The sequence below is a fragment of the Hemitrygon akajei genome, chromosome 27 (genome assembly GCF_048418815.1).
Source record: "Hemitrygon akajei chromosome 27, sHemAka1.3, whole genome shotgun sequence".
NCBI classification, from domain to species: Eukaryota; Metazoa; Chordata; class Chondrichthyes; order Myliobatiformes; family Dasyatidae; genus Hemitrygon; species Hemitrygon akajei.
The window spans coordinates 8,479,884-8,498,828 of record NC_133150.1 but is presented as its reverse complement, the minus strand read 5'-3'; the positions used below and the strand labels follow the sequence as shown (position 1 = coordinate 8,498,828).

The 18,945-nt window shown below is 43.6% G+C and overlaps 1 protein-coding gene across 1 annotated transcript in view; it reads right to left on the bottom strand.

The window, feature by feature from the left end:
• Positions 1–18,945, bottom strand: part of LOC140717107 (signal peptide, CUB and EGF-like domain-containing protein 3) — a 384,562-nt gene that overhangs the window by 38,505 nt on the left and 327,112 nt on the right. The window contains 1 exon segment of the mRNA XM_073030336.1: positions 338–463. Coding sequence (XP_072886437.1) covers positions 338–463 — 126 coding nt within the window.

Here is an 18,945-nt window from a genome sequence, read left to right as displayed (position 1 = left end):
AGTCACAGAAGGAAGTGGTTCCTTTAGTTAACATAAAGAAAGTTCAGATTACTGCTTCTCATTTTATACAACGATCCCCTTTGTACGAGCAATTGGAACATTTTGGATAAGCAATTCTGCAAGGAGTAAATCTGATCCACGTTAGCAGTATTCGAAGTTCCTTCAACATCTACACCCTTATTAAGGTGCTGCTTCAACAATACAACTTTGTCTAACTCTTTGGTCCACCCCTGTGGATCTGATAACAATTCTGTGAAGTGCCTTGATGGAATGCCACAGAACTGCTACTCGCATTACCGTCAGTAGAGGGCGCCAGAGGTCAGAGTTTGCCACATACCCACACAGTCTTTCTTGTTCCAGTGAAGACTGTAGCTGTCACTTGGACAGGAGCATTGATAGCTTCCTGGAGTATTAACACAGCCATGCTTGCAGCCACCGTGGTTCATGCTGCATTCATCGATATCTTGAAGAGACACAGATAAGAGTATAAGTGAATTGGCTTCTGTTAAAGGAAACTTGTTCGAAGACAACTATTTTGCTTGCATTTTTGTCCGGAGTTTGTCGGATTTCTGGTCCCAGATCTCTGCGATCACAACATCACTATTACAGTGGGCAATGAGTAATTCTTTCAGCACCTAATCTATGATGATGCACATTTGTGAATGACTACCTCTCAGTTACACCATTATCATTATTATTCCATTTGTAACCCTCAAAGGACAATTGTGCAGAAGGATTTTGGCAACTGAGTTATCTATACTTAATGTTAGATTTCTTAGATGTATTATTGCATTATTTCATGGTAAAAATCAAAACATTAAACCGCAAAGCATAATTTCATTGCTAGTAAACTGCTACAGGATGCAGGCCTTACCAATACAAGGATTCCTTTTGTTTCTTAAGCTGTGTTTTATTAAATGACACACACAAGTAATCTTGAAAACATGCACAAGGGATGAAGCATTTATTTTTAAAAGAACACTGTGCACATGAGCAAACACCAAACCACAATGAGCATGAGTACTCGAATGTGAGATCTGATGGAAAAGTTGCACACACTTTCTCCTTGTTTTCCTCTTATAAACCAAAGGTGATTTTGCAAAACGCTGTACAGGTTATTGAACCTTTAATGTCTTCCATCATGCAGATATTATAAACATTCAACTTGGAATTCTTACCATAATGCCATTGACTCTATGGGGCAAGCGTTGTTGATTTACAAATAACACATTTGTCCACAGGAATACATTATGCAACATTCTAACTGGTTGCATCGTGGTCTGGTACGGTAATTCGAATGCTCACAAACATAAGAAGCTGCTAGAGTTGTGGACTCAGCCCAGTATATCACAGGGACATCCATCCCACCATTGGCAGTATCTACATGAGACACTGCCTCAAGAAGGAAAGATCCCCACCATCTGAGCCATGTTTTCTTCACCATTACCTTCGGGCAGAGAAGCCTGATGTCCAGCACAACCAGGTTCAAAAACTGCTACTTCCCTTCCACCATTCAGTTCATTTAATCATTTAGCAATGCAAACCTTCGAGCCACACCACCCCAATTAACCCCACCACCCCAGCAACCCCAACCCAATCACGGGACAACTTGCAACGACCAAAGACAGTACGCCATTGGACTGTGGAAGGAAACTGGAGGGCCTGGGAAAACCAGGCATTCCAGGAGAGGATGTACAGAGACTCCTTACGGAATGCCCTGTACTGTAATAACATCACGCTAACCGCTACACTACCATCACTTCTTGAACCAACTTGTACAACTCTAACCACTACCTAAGTCTAACATCACTATGACCACTTTTTCACTTCGCACTACAATGGACTGTTTGTTTTTGTTCTAATTGTGTTGTTTCTCATTAAAAACTGTGTATAATTTACGTTCAATTTACGTATTTTTTTCTGAAGTTGCTGACGCCTGTGATGCTGCTGAAAGCAACTTTTTCACCGTACCTGTGCACACATGCACTTGTGCAGATGACAATAAACTTGACTTTGACTTTGAGAATGCACTTCACTCAATTATTTTGCTTAACTAAACATTTTATGAGAATGCATCTCTTTCTTATATCAAATTAAATGTACTAACAAGATAAACATTTGACAGAAGTACAGTGGCCGATAGGGAAAGCATACCAGTGTTTTAAATACAGTCGGCCCTCCTTATCCAGGGGGATTGGTTCCAAGACCCCCCCACCCCACGGATACCAAAAATCGCAGATGCTCAAGTCCCTTATTTAACCTGTCTCAGTGCGGTGGTCTTTAGGACCCAGCAGAACCCCGAACTTTATTTAACATGTCTCAGTGCGGTGGCCTTTAGGACCTGGCGGTGCACCTCTGAATCCGCAGTGTTTCTGTTCATGAAAATAATTACGATCATGATTGAAAATAAGGTGGAAGTAATAAAGCGATCGGAAAGAGGTGAAATGCCATCGGTCATCGGAAAAGTGTTAGGCTACAGTCGGTCAATGATTGGAACAATTTTAATGGAGCATGTGAAAGGCCCTGCCCCGATGAAAGCTACAATTATTACTAAGCAACGCAGAGGTTTAATTATTGAAATACGTATGTTTCTTAAGTGTTTTATATGCATAGAAAGGTAAAATATGTACTATATAATAAGAAAAACATTTGACTAACTGACGCTAAATAATATCGGATGTACCTGTTCCGACTCCAAATCCGACTTAAAGACGGACTCAGGAACGGAACTCGTTCATAACCCGGGGACTGCCTGTACTTTTAAGTCATTTCTAGATTACTTATAGTACCTAATACAACGTAAATGCTATGCTATGTACTGTATTGTTTAGGGAATAATGACAAGAAAAAATAGTCTGTACATGCTCAAACAACAAGTGCTGGAGAGAGAACTTCCGTGTTTTCCCAATCCGAGGTTGGTTGAATCCGCGCATGCGGAACCCGCGGATAAGGAGGGCCGACTGTACAGTAGTGTATGAACAATAGAGACTCTTCTGACTGACCAGACAGCGCACCCTGGTGGTTTCCTGTGGAACATTTCATGACATTAGGGAAGGAATATCTTCACCCTGACACCAGTATGATACCGAAAATTGAGGAGAGTCAGGGGCAGAGATAAATATAGCAGCCACTAAGATGGATAAGTCACCTGGACCAGATGGATTACATCTCAGAGTTCTGAAAAAATTGTGGAGGCATTAGTAGTGAACTTTGAAGAATCTCTAGAGTCAGGGAGAGTGCCAGAAGATTGTAAAATCACAAATGTGACAACTATTTTGAGGCAAAAGAAGAGGGTGTTGTAGGATGGGCTCTTTAAGTACATATCCATAGCAACAGCTTCAAAAATGTTGCCATTTCAATGCTGAGGAAAATGGACAGGAAAGAAAGAAAAATCAAAAATATAAAAGAATAGTTCATAAATATTTAGTGATGTAGATATTTTAAAACGTGTTCAACGGAACACACGGGAAAAGGAAAATCGAAGTTGCAAAGCATGAAGTATTCATGAAAGAAAAAAAAGTAGCTGCAGGAAAAAAGATTAAAAAATCAAAAAAGCAAATAAAATGCTTAACATTTCCTTAATACCATCCCATGTCAACTCTGATTGAATTTTAGAAGCTGTTAATAAGAGTTCAAAACTCAAGGCCACTGGCAAAGGGCAGTTCTGTGATTATAAATCTCAGTTACATAACAAGGGAAAGTCTCTCAGCCTGCAGCACAATGAGATAGAATTCAGTGTCTGATGGGTTTGGGTTAGCACGGTGGTGGGGGAGGAGGAAAAGAATACAACAGTTCATCACTTTTTTCCTGATCTGCGAAATGTTTTTAGTCTGCATTTATCTCTCAGTTTACGCTTTCCTCAAGTTTTGTTCAATAACTGTTGTGAAGAGCCTTGGGATGTTTTACAACTTCGATGCTCTGTTCGTACCTCCTGAAGTGCCTGAGATTACCTGGGAGCTCCTACCTCTTACTCCACTCTGATTAAGGTATTTGCATTCATTTTGGCTCGTTTCTGGTGCAACGCTTTTTGTAAAATCTTGGTTCCCTCTTGACAGGCTGTTCATTGACATCAGGTGCAGTGCCACCTTGCAAAAGATAATTTTGGGATGATATCAAGACTCATCCTAAGTTTATTATGTAACATGGGAATAAAGGCGAAGAAATATAGAATTGTAACCAAAGCTAAAAAAGATGAAAGCAGATCTTGGGCAAATGAAACATCATCCTAAAAAAAAATCGCTTCTCGGCCTTTTGGCTAAGATCAAGTGGAGTTCCCTTGGGATACGCGACGATCGCAAGGCGGAGAAGGTTTTGCACTGACGCAAGGGTGGATCCTAATACTGATTGGCTCCCAATCTAACACCCCTTTCCAGCGACACCAACGACAGTGGTGAAGAGGATGGCTGAAGATAACAGCGCATCGGCCCGAGGCCCGGGCATCAAGAACACTGTCCGGCTGACAGTGCGATGCCAGAGCGAGGGCAACGGATTTACCAGAGTGACCTTCATCCAGAAGGTCCTGATGGACTGTTGTGGTTTCACGATCGATGACATCTACTGCGTCCAGGACTTTGCTGGGTTCTTCGACGTCACCTTCCGACGACCCACAGGGTGGCAGAAGTTGCTCCAGCTGTTCCAGGAGACGGGGAGAGAGGAGCCACTGTCACCGCTGCAAGCAGAGCCCCTCTTCGCTGCCGCCCAGCAGGAACGGACCGCCACCGTGCACATGTTCAACCCGTACGTGCTGGTGGCCGACGTCCTTCTGTTCCTTGCTCAGTATGTGGAGAGCGTAGGAGCTTGTCTGGACGTGAAGAACAGCCTGGGGTGCTGGACAAGCAAACGGCAGGTGAAGGTGAAGCTGAGAGTCGACTCCAACGGCAGCGTCGTCCACCCGCCCTCGGTCTTCGCCATCGGAGGGAACTGAGGCTACCTGGTCTACGCCAGGCAGCCCAGGGTGTGCCGCAACTGCGGAAAGGCGGGGCATGTCGCAGCCCAGTGCAGAGCGATAATCTACAAGAACTGCAAGGTGGAGGGCCACAGACTCCACAGCCTCCCGCAACTTCCTGTCGTCTATCACGCAGGTCTTAGACGACGGCAAGCAAGACAGTCTGGAGCAGCCACTGACCCTGGACGAGCTGACTGGCTCTGTCCGTTCCTTTGAGTCGGGTAGGACTCCCGGAAGCGACGGCTTACCGGTCGGGTTGTATTTGGCTCTGTGGAACCGGATGGGCCCCGACCTGCTGGAAGTGTACAACGCGACGCTCCTGGCAGGCAGCATGTCAGAATCCATGAGGAAGGGCATCATCACCCTCATCTACAAGTAGAAGGGGGAGAGGGAAGACATTAGAAATTGGAGGCCCATCTCACTCCTGAATGTGGACTACAAGATCCTGTCCCAGGCTATCGCCAACAGGGTCAAGTCTGCACTGGAGCAGGTGATCCACCCGGACCAAACCTGTACTGTACCGGGCAGGAAGATCTCAGACAGCCTCGAGCTGCTGAGGGACATCATCGCCTACGTGCAGGACAGGAGGGTGGACGACTGCCTGGTCAGCTTGGACCAGGAGAAAGCCTTCGACAGGATATCGCACACGTACATGGCGGATGTACTCTCCAAAATGGGATTTGGGGAGGGAATCCGGAATTGGATCAGACTGCTCTACACGGACATCTGTAGCGCAGTCCAGGTCAACGGGTGGGAAACAGACAGCTTCCCCATCAGGTCTGGAGTCAGGCAGGGCTGCCCTCTCTCCCCTGTCTTGTTCGTGTGCTGCATAGAACCCTTTGCCGAAGCCATCAGGAGGGATGGGGGCATAAGAGGGGTGACACTGCCAGGCAGTGGAGGGATCCAAGTCAAAACCTCCCTGTACATGGATGACGTCACCGTCTTCTGCTCCGATCCGAGGTCGGTTCGCAGGCTGATCAGCATCTGCGAGCAGTTCGAGCAGGCGTCGGGGGCCAGGGTCAACCACACGAAGAGCGAAGCCATGCTCTTCGACAACTGGCCCGACCGATCCAGCGTCCCCTTCACCATCAGGGCTGGTCACGTGAAGGTGTTGGGAATCTGGTTTGGAGGGGCTGAGGCGTGCAGGAAGAACTGGCGGGAGCGGACTGCCAAGGTGAAACAGAAACTGGGGCTGTGGGGAGGGCGCTCCCTATCGATAGCGGGCAAGAACCTGGTCATCAGGTGTGAGGTGCTCTCAGGGCTGCTGTACTTGGCGCAGGTGTGGCCAGTCCCCCGCTCCTTCAGCTCGGAAATCACCCGAGCCGTCTTCAGATTCGTCTGGGGATCGAGCATGGAGCGAGTCAGACGGACCACCATGCACAAGTCCCTGGACAACGGGGGCAAAAACGTCCCCAATGTCGCCCTCACCCTGATGGCCAGCTTCGTGTGTGGCTGCATCAGGTTGTGTGTGGATCCCAGGTACGTGGGCACCAAGTACCACTACTTGCCCAGGTTCTACCTGTCGCCCTGGCTACGAAGGATGGGTCTGGCCCCTTTCCCGCGCAACACCCCTGTCAGCTGGTCGTTGCCGCCATACCTGTCCTTCATAGAAAAGTTCTTCCAGGTCAACGCCTTTGACCACAGGGCCATCAGGCAGTGGTCAGCACGTAAGGTCCTGCAGGCACTGCAGGAGAAGGACAAGATGGACACAGTGGGGTGGTTCCCTGTGCAGACTGTCCAGTTCATCTGGCAAAATGCCTCATCGCCAGACCTCACCAAAAGGCACCAAGACCTCACCTGGCTGGCGGTGAGAAGGGCCCTCCCAGTCCGATCCCTTCTGTACACCCGGAACGTCGCCTCCACACCCCGCTGCCCACGGGAGGACTGCAGAGAGGAGTAGTAAGTGACCCACCTCTTTGCACACTGTGGGTTCGCGGAGAAGTTGTGGAGGAGGATGGAAGGGACAGTGTCGAGGTTCATCCCCAGCAGCTGCGTAACAGAGGACTCTCTGATCTACGGGTTGTCCCCAGGGACGCACACCGAGACCAAAATCCGGTGCTGCTGGCAGATCATCAACTCGGTGAAAGACGCTCTTTGGTCGGCCCGAATCTTGATGGTCTACCAGCACACGGAGATGTCCGTGGGGGAATGCTGCAGACTGGCACATTCTCGGCTGCAGGAGTACGTGCTGAGGGACGCACTCAAAATCGGTGCAGCCACCGCAAGGGCCCGGTGGGGAAGGACCACAGTCTAGGGTCCTTCTCCCGCGGGAGTTGAGGGGTGGGGGGTTGGGGGTATACCCCCTGAATGTAAATATGAAAGAACAAAGTGCCACGTGGGTGGCAAAACATTAGAACTTTGAAAATGTAAAGACAGTAATGGTACCAACTGTAAAGAATTGAAAGTCTTTGAATGGTTATTGTATATAATTTTATTTTGGAATAAAGTATATTTTGTTTAATAATAAAAAAATATCCTAAAAAATATCCTCCATCAACCTTCCTCCAGATGCTGGCACTCACCTGGGGCAACTTCATCACCTTGTCTTTGGATATGGGAGGAGACTAGAACACCTAGGGTAAACCCACAAGGAATCATGTACAATCTTCACACAAATGGCACCAAAGGTGAGGATCGAGCAGCTGCTTCAAAATCCTGAAATGCCTTGTTCAAACAATTGTGGGAGCACCTTCAATACGCACACTGAACGCAGCCAAGGGACAGGGCTCATTAAATAAAGATATTGCAACACTAAAGTGTCCGCATTTTGGGTCACTCCTATAGGATGCTTGCTGGCTTGATGCAATCTTGAGAGACTGTTCACCGGCTTTACTATAAGCAGGAATGTTTCCAGTGGCAGATCCATAATGATAAACATCAAATATTTACTCCAGTGAAGCTCTACAGAGCAAAGGTTGCTAGCCAGGAACAAAGGAAAGGACAAACAAGATAAATGGAGACATACTCTCAAACCATGGTAAGTGCACATCAGCTATCTTTATGACTGTATAATTTGTTGGCTCTAGTGTTGGCAGCTTGTGGGCTTTAACGATTTAATAGGCTGAAGCAGTGAAAACAATTGCTTTCCATTTTGTAGACGAAAAGCTGTTTTGATACCTCATCCAATGAACAACCACCTTACTAGGATTTCCCATCAGTCACACTATAATGAATAATGCCGGGGTGAAGTGTGCAGAGATCATCACTCCACTTGAAAGGTCACACCTGTCTGACATGCGTAACCACACCGAATCAAAGCAACGTGACAATTTCCAACCTGGCTGCACGCCCCATGCTCGCTGCCACGTAAATGGATGCATTCAACAGAGTTGGTTTGCAAGTAAGTTACATACTGGCACACTAACTTTAATCTAACGTCCACCCACTGTAAACACGAAACACTTGGCCCCAGCAGTTTGCAGCAAGGTTAAGGATCAGAATCAGAATCAGGTGTAGGCATGTGACTGGCTTTATTATTTAATTCCGGTTCATTTAAAGCTATGATGGGTTCTCCAGACCAACGGGAAATTGTTAATAACTTATGATGGATAACTCAACAGCTCACAGTCTTCTGTCTTTCCTACTAAATCATTACGGTTACTGATACATCCTTTTAACCCACAGCAGCAGTAAGATCTGACATTAGTTCATAACAAGCATCATTTTATGTGTTTTAATTATCAAGTGTCAATTAAGAAGGCAACGACAGTTATTATGAACAGACTTGCCTCTGAAAACTTTGAGATTCCCTCCCACGACAATATCGGGAAGTACGAAAACACAAGGAGACTATTTAATTCCTCAAGCCTGGTTCACCATTTCTGTAATCTGTCCACAGAAACACCTTTACTAATTTCTTCCATTGTTTTGATTATTAAAAATGAACCAACTAAAATTGAACATTGACAATTATGTGGCATTAATTGCCCTTTGTGTAATACCGTATATTCCGGAGTATAAGCCGACCCGGAGTATAAGCCAACCCCCCATTTTCAAGGTTAAAAAGGTGACTTTTTCATGCTACCTTTGTATAAGCCGACCCCTTTTGTAGAGGTTTTTGATTTAACCAGAAAAGATCACAAGATCTCACATGCCGGTACTCAGCTTTGCCGGATCCGGAACTGGGAAATTTTGTGAACCAGTACCTGCTAAGAAAACAGGCCTACAAATTGTAGAGTGTTATAGGCGAATTCTTAATAAATAAATCAGGGAGAGAAATTTTGGATTAGGTCTCCAATGGTAAAGAATCCTCAGAAATGTAACCCCCGCGAAACCATTTAGCGCCCATCGTAATCTCGTTAAAACATAACAGGGGTGGCGGGATCAGTACGTACGCTCAGTATTGAGTTTGCAACCACCATGTACAAAAGATTAAAACGAATGCAATATGATGCTGGCTTCAAGCTGAAGGTTGTTGATTTTGCTAAAGGAACGAATAATTCTGCAGCTGATAAGAAGTTTAGTGTAAACGAGGGAGAGTGAGAGAGTGGAGAAAGGCAGAGGACACGCTGAGCAAAATGCCAAAGACCAAATGTGCAAACCATGGGAAAACATGCCAGTGGCCAGAACTGGAAGAAAAAGTTTTAGAGTGGGTGAATCACCAGCGATCATCAGGATACATTGTTACCAGAGAAATGATTCAAGTTCAAGCGCTGAAATAGGCGAAAAACACCGTGAGGTCAGCAAAAATTTCAAAGCTACGCGAAGTTGGTGCACCCGATTTATGAATAGATGTGATCTTGTGTTGAGACAAAAAACAAAGATTGCTCAGAAAATTCCCGCGGGGTGTTGTTTATGTTCAAGAACGCTGCTGGATGGACGAAGCGGGTTGCTCAAAGTGGGTTAAAGAGGTGTGGCGTTGACGTCCGGAAGGTTTCAGGAAGGAAAAGTCGCTACATGTCTGGGACGTCTTCAAAGCGCACTTGTCAGGTGAGACAAAAGCAGCATTGAAAGCTGAAAATACGGACATTGCAGTCATCCCCGGTGGTTTGACCTCCGTGCTCCAGCCATTAGATGTGAGTTTAAACAAATCATTCAAAGAATTCATGTGACGACAGTGGAACGAATTTGATTCAAAAACAGCCAATAAATACAACCTCACACAAAATGCTGGTGGAACGCAGCAGGTCAGGCAGCATCTACAGGGAGAAGCGCTGTGGACGTTTCGGGCCGAGACCCTTCGTCAGGACTAACTGAAAGGAAAGATAAATATGACTTGTCTTCCATGTATTCGTTTTTCCAAAGTTGGCACCCTCTGTATAAGCCGACCCCCCCCCTAATTTCAGGACCAAAATTTAGGGCCAAATTCTCGGCTTATACACTGGAATTTACAGTAATTTCCTATTTCTACCACCCCCTACATGGTCTCACAACTTTACTGTGTTTTTTCACTCATTTGGCCCAACATGTCCGCACCAACCAAGTGAAAGAACTCACCACTCTCTGGATGTTAAAGAGATGCCATCTAAATATTTTCCAATACTATATCCTCTAGTTTATCCACTCCAATATAGGGAAAGACTTCTTATTATCTGTACCTCTCATGATTTTATATACTTCAATCATGTCCACGCTAAACTTGCTCTGGAGAAAGCAGGCCTGAAATGCTTCATCCAAGGTAACATCCTGATGAACCCCCTCTGCACCCTACGCCCACATTTCTTGGTAGTAATCTTCATAATATGCAACAATAGCGTTTTATTAAAAAGCATTTCAAAATTCGCCCAGCAAATTAAAGACCAAGTACATTTCTAAGGGCAAAATGGTACAATGCAGAATTGAATTACTTATTTAACCAAGAATTATTTATTTAGTTGCTTAATCAACATTTTGTCAAGGGAGGACTAAAATGTTTAGGGACAAATCCAATTGGCTAAGTACAGCCCAGTCAGTCTTCTCTGACAGCAATGCTGTCACGTATTGCTTACTGACAAAAGTTTGGATCAAAAAGCTGAATTCCAGAGAAATAGGATCTCCTAGGAATAGGCTGCTGGTGGGAAAGCAATGAGGACCGAACCTTGCAACGCTATGGTCTGGGACGCCTGGAGGAGCGTAGAGCCAGTGGTTAAAGCCATGCGGAATTGAAGGCCTGCCGTCAATTTTCAGAGTGGCAGTCTTGCTGTAATACATGACAAATTTGTGGAGGTTTTTGTTGAAATTCATCTGTGTCACAGCATTAACAAGGGATTATCAACATACATAAAACTGTTTCAAAAAGCTCTTTAAAATAATAATGTAGTTTGTCCGTGCAGGCTCCCTTGTTTAATTATATTCTGCTTCAAGAACAAAAGGCATCAAAAGTCCAATAATTTCCCAGGCTTGTAAAACTCTTACGACATTGATCGTAGTAAACAATCACTGAGGCATCGTACCACAGCATCGCCAGTAGCCGATCGGCTGACGGGGAGTGTTGCAGCAGGTAATTACTGTGAGGAATGGCAGAGGCCTGCAGGAAGAAGAAAGGAAACGTGGTGCTTTCCAAGAACAGGAGGTAGACTTTTGATGCAAAATGGTTGGTGGAAGGAAGATATCTGTGAAGGCAGAATACTCTCTATGAATGTTAGCACGTTCAAAAGCTTCACCATGCCAGTCAAAAGCTTTTGCAGGTGAGAATCCATAAGAAGCTTTTATTAAAATTGAAGCTGCCCCATTTTGTTGGTAGAGAATTTTTTGAAGATGTAGCCTTGACAGACAGGTCAGACAGACAGACATACTTTATTGATCCCGAGGGAAACTGGGTTTCGTTACAGTCGCACCAACCAAGAATAGTGAAGAAATATAGCAATATAAAACCATAAATAATTAAATATTAATAAGTTAATCATGCCAGGCGGAAATAAGTCCAGTCCTATTGGCTCAGGGTGTCTGACACTCCGAGGGAGGAGTTGTGAAGTTTGATGGCCACAGGCAGGAATGACTTCCTATGACGCTCAGTGTTGCATCTTGGTGGAATGAGTCTCTGGCTGAATGTACTCCTGTGCCTAACCAGTACATTATGGAGTGGATGGGAGCCATTGTCCAAGATGGCATGCAACTTGGACAGCATCCTCTTTTCAGACACCACCGTCAGAGAGTCCAGTTCCACCCCCACAACATCACTGGCCTTACAAATGAGTTTGTTGATTCTGTTGGTGTCTGCTACCCTCAGCCTAGTGCCCCAGCAAACAACAGCAAACATGATAGCACTGGCCACCACAGCCTCGTAGAACATCGTCAGCATCATCCAGCATATGTTAAAGGACCTCAGTCTCCTCAGGAAATAGAGACGGCTCTGACCCTTCTTGTAGACAGCCTCAGTGTTCTTTGACCAGTCCAGTTTATTGTCAATTCGTATCCCCAGGTGTTTGTAATCCTCCACCATGTCCACACTGACCCCTTGGATGGAAACAGGGGTCACCGGTGCCTTAGCCCTCCTCAGGTCCACCACCAGCTCCTTAGTCTTTTTCACATTAAGCTGCAGATGATTCTGCTTGCACCATGTGACAAAGTTTCCCACCGTAGCCCTATACTCAGCCTCATCTCCCTTGTTGATGCATCCAACTATGGCAGAGTCATCAGAAAACTTCTGAAGATGGCAAGACTCTGTGCAGTAGTTGAAGTCCGAGGTGTAGATGGTGAAAAGAAAGGGAGACAGGACAGTCCCCTGTGGAGCCCCAGTGCTGCTGACTACTCTGTCTGACACACAGTGTTGCAAGTGCACGTACTGTGGTCTGCCAGTCAGGGAATCAATAATCCATGACACCAGGGAAGCATCCACCTGCATCACTGTCAGCTTCTCACCCAGCAGAGTATCTTGGTTCAGTATCTTGACCTGGAACATACCAATACCTTCCCCCCCCAGATGCTGCTCGATCCAGCAGTTTGTTTATTGCTCCAGATTTTGTTTGATTTCTGCAATGCATATGCCACATGTCGAAGAAGTGGCCAGTAAGCACCCTGAGCCACACTGACCCTGACTTCCGCGGTGAGGTGAGTGCCTGCACTTCTCAGAGGTTGCAGACAGAAGTCTCAAGTAGCAAACAAACCTCAAGAGAACCCGACATCCAGGTCAACTTCATCCTCAAAGAAAACAGCCCGAAGAAATCCTACAAAACAGTGCATTGGTTCCATATTCATAGATTCACAGAGTTACACAGCGTGGAAGCCAGTCCTTCGCCCCAGTTCACCCATGCTATATTCTCCTCTATATAGTACTGTTCCATTTCCTATAAACCCTTCTTATCCATGATATTGTAATCTGTCTGATCAGATGTGGGTTAATAAAGGAGAACACATCTGACCAAGGAAGAGACATGTAGAACCTTCTTCATGCAGGCCTCTGAGGGAATATCATTTTGCTGGAGGAACTCAATGTTCAGCCTGAGATCCTGCCCATGCTGGGGCTGAAGGGTCTGAGGTGGCAGACATTCTAGCCAAGCAATCACTTAAAATTAAGGATGTTAATGTAGTTGTGCCTTTGCATAAAAAGGAGCTGAAAGCTATAATTAAAGAGTCTATTCAATTATGATGGCAAAAAAGTTGGGATAAAGAAAGGATGGCATTTATATAAAATTCAGACGGTGGTGGGAACACAACTGGGAGATGGGTATAAAAGGAAGGAAGATGTTATACAGTACTTACATGTTTAAGTATTGGACATACTAGGTTGAATAGTTCCTTCTTCAGATGTAACAGGCATGACACAGGCATTGGACATAGGGAGTGGACTTGTGAGGAAACAGTGAGTTTGAATGCATTTCCTATGAGGTGCAAAGGGAACATCTAATTGCTAAATTGAGATCTTTGGGACAGACAGAGTTTAACATGGAAAGTTTGTGAATGTCACAATGTTTATATAGCATATATTTGACTTCCTGAAAAGCATTAGATTTTTTGACTTTTTTGGTACTATTTGAGTTTATTTGGGGGGGGGGGTTAGTGGGTATATTTCCTGTCTCTTTGCTCTACATTCCAACTCAGTAGGTGCTGGTAATGTTAGTCTGCCAACCACCATTAAATTTTGCAAGACAAAGAACTCTGGTGAGCAGATAATCATAAAGATGAAGCCATCTTTTCAATCAGCCAGAAGGAGATGTTTATTTAAAGTAAGCTTATTTACCACAGTTGTTAATTTTTTTTTATATCTTATTCAGAATCTGTTTGAAGGATAATCAGTTGGATGGTTGTATTTTCTGTGTTGTACAGACAACTCTTCAATAACTCATATCATCTGCAATGAATTGCTTTTTAATCACCTCACAGTGGAACCATGTGCATTACTATTACCAAATGTTTTAAAATCTATTGTATTATTTTTGCCTGCTTTTCTTTCTCGTATAGATCCATCTCTGTCTGAGCAGAATGTGATTCTGAAGGAGAATTCTTGAAGAAGAATGTAATTTGCCGCATGGATGACTAAATTATCAAACTGATCTCAAGCTTTGATCTTTCTAATTCCACTCTTCTTATTTGTTTATGTGGGTGCAAACATTTTGATGATCTAGCAAAAGCTGTATACATTCCTTCTGTGATACTCATTCTGTGGTCTAGCACTTGTGTGCACACCACCCAAAGACTGATACTGATGAAATCATTCATCGGAAAAAAAGGACAGTGAATATTCAGTTCTTGATATTCATCGTTCCTTCTCAAGTGAGACCATGACATCTAGTCTATAGTGTTGTGACGTGTATGGGGACGGCTGATTAGACCAATCTGGGCTCAAAGGTTCCTTTTACACAGTTGACTGAAGTCTAGGGATGATGTGGCATCAATTGTTCTTGCTGCTTCAGATTCTTTCTTCTCCCTTTTGCTCTGGATCTTTGCATGAGCAAGCATTGCTTTTCACATGGGAACTCTAAATAGGACAATCCAGCGTATTGTGTCAACATTGAAGCTCTTCAGGAATGTCCTAAGAGAGTCTTTGAACCTCTTTTTCTGTTCACCCCATGACCGTTTGCCCTCAGTCAGTTCTCCATGCTTTGCTGCTTTCAAAAGTCACCTTTCTCTTTATAATCATTTCCCGTTTTCTGCTGCCTCCTATCTACTCATTGTTCTCACTCTCTGAAAAGTGGATGATTTTACATTTTCCTATATTATAGTCAATCTGCAACTTTTGCCCACTCAGTAAACATAACCATATCCCTTTGCAGGCTCTGGTTTCCTTTTCATAACTTGCTGACCCTTTTATTTGTTTTTCATACAGCGCACTTGCTGCACTCATCCAGGTCATTAATATCGATTGCAAACAGTTGAGGTGCCAGTACCAATCATTGTTACACTCCACCAGTTGCTGATTGCTAATCTCAAAACAAGACAGTTATCCTGATTCTCTGTTTAATTTGGTGTTGGAATGAATTACTCTAGTTCACCCAAAGACATTAACTAGCTTGCCTTAAGGAAATGAAATGCATCACTTTGAGATCACAGCAAGGTTACAGAAGAGGAGTCACTCAAACTATAAAATCTCCCTTTTCTCTATGCAAGTTCAGTAGAGCTGGTCCCGCTCACCCATCCTGTCCCATAGCCTTGTTCATTTTTTTCTTCCAAGCACTTGTACAGTTCCCCTGTTAATGACATGTCTGAATCCATCAGGAAGTGCCCTGTGCATTCAATGTTTTATTTTCATTTCAAGACACAGCACAGTAAGTAACAGGCCATTCTGCCCAACGAGCCCGCGCTGCCCGATTACACACGTGACCAATTAACCTACTAACCCGCACATCTTCGGAAAGTGGGAGGACACCAGAGCACCCGGAGGAAACCCATGTGGTCATGCGGAAAATGTGCAAACTCCTTACAGAGAGCAGCAGGAATTGAACCCGGGGTGCTATGCAGCCATGTTACCCAATAGATTCTAGCTATTCAATGCATAAAAATGTATTGCTGTATCACTTACAGCTCTTTCATTCTCTTCCAGCACTTAATCATTTTAAGTGTAACTCTTAAACACTCCATCAACCTCCTGTGTTCCAAGGACAAAATCTCTGGTTTCCAATTTATCTAGGCCAGATCTATTCTCATCTCATTAAAGTTAACCCTTTTCCAGCTGTCTTTTTTTTTCTCCTTAGCTATACTAAACATTTTGCTATCATGATTAGTACTCCCTACACATTTCCCTGTAAACATCTGTCCTACTGGGCTCACCTCGTTCCACAGCATCAAGTCCAGCAGGATTTTATTCCTGGAAATATATTGGTTGTAGAGGTGTTCCTGAACATACGTACTTTCAAAGGCCCTTTCCTTTTCTGCCTCCCACATCATAGTCATCCCAATCTTTATCAAACAGTCCCATCATTGAAATACAATTTCTCAGATGTATATGAAGCCAAATTCTCACATATGAAGCAATCTGGACTGAAGTTATGCATAAATTGCCCATACAGTGGGAATATTGTGCCTGATAGTGGTCACTTTATTAAGTACACCTGCTCGATAATGCAGTCATATAATCAGCCAAACAGGTAGCAGCAACATGAAAGCATGCAGACATGGTCAAGGGATTCAGTCATTATCCAGACCAAACATCAGACTGGGGAATAGGTATGATCTAAGTGACTTTGACCGTGGTATGTTTGTTGGTGAGTATCTCAGAAACCGCTGAGATCCTGGGGTTTTCACAAACATTAGTCTCTAGAGTTTTTCAGAGAATGGTGTGGAAAACGAGAAGAAAAATCCAGTAAGTGGAAGTTCTGCAGACAAAAATGCCTTGTAATGAGAGAGGTCAGAGAAGAATGGCCAGACTGATTCAAGCTGACGGAAAGGCGACAGTAACTCAAATATCCACGTGTTACAACAACGGTGTGCAGAAGAGCATCTCTGAACACACAACACATCGAACTTTGAAGTGGATGGGGTAAGGCAATAGAAACCACACCAGGTTCCACTCCTCTACCTAATAAAGTGGCCACTGAGTGTATTTTGGTACAGAATAAATACATTCTGTTTAAAAAAATTATCTCATGTACTTCTCTATTCATTGTCCTTCATCACTTATTAAGGAATTTAAAGCTGTAATTATACAGTCTATCATCCATTTTTACAGCAACTCATTCTGATCATTATAACTGACTAAAACTGTAATGACATTGAATTATTTATAGATTCAGGTCGATGGAATTATAATGTGTTTCTTGTAGCTTCTGTGGGCTGCAACGTTCAGTTTGAAGGTGTGGCAACAGTATCTGTAATACTAACTGCTGATTCTCAAAGAAAACCTCAACCCAGGTGTGGGGCAATGTTTAGACTATATCATAGCTATCTGCAATTTACAGATAATAATAAGCTTTTAAAGCTACCAAGTTAAAAACAGCTTCTTCAGCAACGTGGAGCTAGTGAAGGCAGCATCTCAAATAAGCTGGAGGTGAAAAGCTTTATTTAGAAATTCAGTCAGAATTGATATAGGATATTTTATTGGTCATTTTACTTCAGCATGTTAATAAGCTGTGGGGAAAATGGATCAAAACTGTATTAAATTTCATTGTGTCCACTTTATTAATCTTACTTAATAGTTATTTTTCAGTCTCTTAATGTATCGGACTATGTCATTCTCTCCACACTAAAACTGACTGAGAGTTTGTTCTAGTTGTATTTTATTGGAGAAATAGTGTACAGCTTATGTTTAATTTCTGATTTCTTGTGAATGCTGCGTATCTGCTGCCGTGTGCCTGTGATGCTGCCAGGAGCAGGCCTTTCTTTGCTCTATGACGATAAACTCCACTTTGACATTTATGATGGAAGCCAACTACGTATAATACCATTTACTAAATATTTTAACAGTCTTTGTTGGCCCTCTCCAACAACTGATAACTTCTGTTACAATTATTTTTCTTCATTTTGTTTTTTTTCTCATATGATCTAGACTGGAATTATCTCTGAATGTCATTGTGACTCAACTTACACCATTTTATTTAGGATTAAGAATTGTGCTAAGGGGAAGTGTTCAGTGAACTGGGATCCAACATCTGAGATCCAGTTCACCCTTACTGAGTATGATATATATGGAAACTTGCACATGGAACATTCTCTGGTACAATCATTCCACAGGCAGGGAGGGTACATTTTCACAACTATTTAAGTAACTCAATTGATCTGTCATATTAAGAATATTCTCAACTATGTATAATCCCATTTACTAAATATTTTAATTTGGAATGGGGCTATTTACTTTGGTAGGTACGAGTTGAATTCACTCGGCAATCTTGCATAATTTAAACAAACAATCCTTCTTTACTTTGTACCTTGAAACATTTGACTCTGCAAGGCTGTATCTCATTGAGATGTGAATCAATAAATAGTGATTACAATGTGCAATACGAAATTCTCGTGCAGACTAAACAACAGAAGGTTTATTAAACACTTGGTTTTAGAGAAGGACACTTGTGGATTGTAGAATGAAACAGGCCATTCAGCACATCAGAAACACCCATTCACCAACACAAATCAATGAATTAAGATGTGGGAGAAACCTCAGGGTGAACGTACAGGCTGCCACAAGGTTAGGATTGTACCTGGCTTGCTGGAGCAATGAGATGACAACGCTCCACTAGCTGTACCACCCTCAGATTTGGAAAATTATTTCCAAATCTATGGTGACTTTCAGAGAAGCTTTTGAAAATCAAAATGTGGAGGGAGTGTTCAGAAACTGTAAGTAATTAGAGGCTGTGTAGGAACTCTGCTCACTGAATAAGGAAAGAGCATGAATTAACAAATGGATGTTTTTCCTTCCTTAAGCAGGGGTCCTGAGACTAACTATGATGGCTGAATGTCCTCTTATGCAAGATGAACTAGCCCAGCATGGATGAACTTCGCATCACACACAAAATACAGATCTTCTCTTGTCAATGGGGAACTCACTATCCTTACTCACTCAGTGACCCAATCAGCCATCATCCAGCGTATTTATGTCTTTTTAATCAGAGACGTTCGGTGATTCCTACTAGTCTGAGGTGGAGTCAGGAGGAATTGAAGGTAATTAACACTAAAGAGGCGAGCTGCACAAATGTAGGGCACCTAGTCCATGA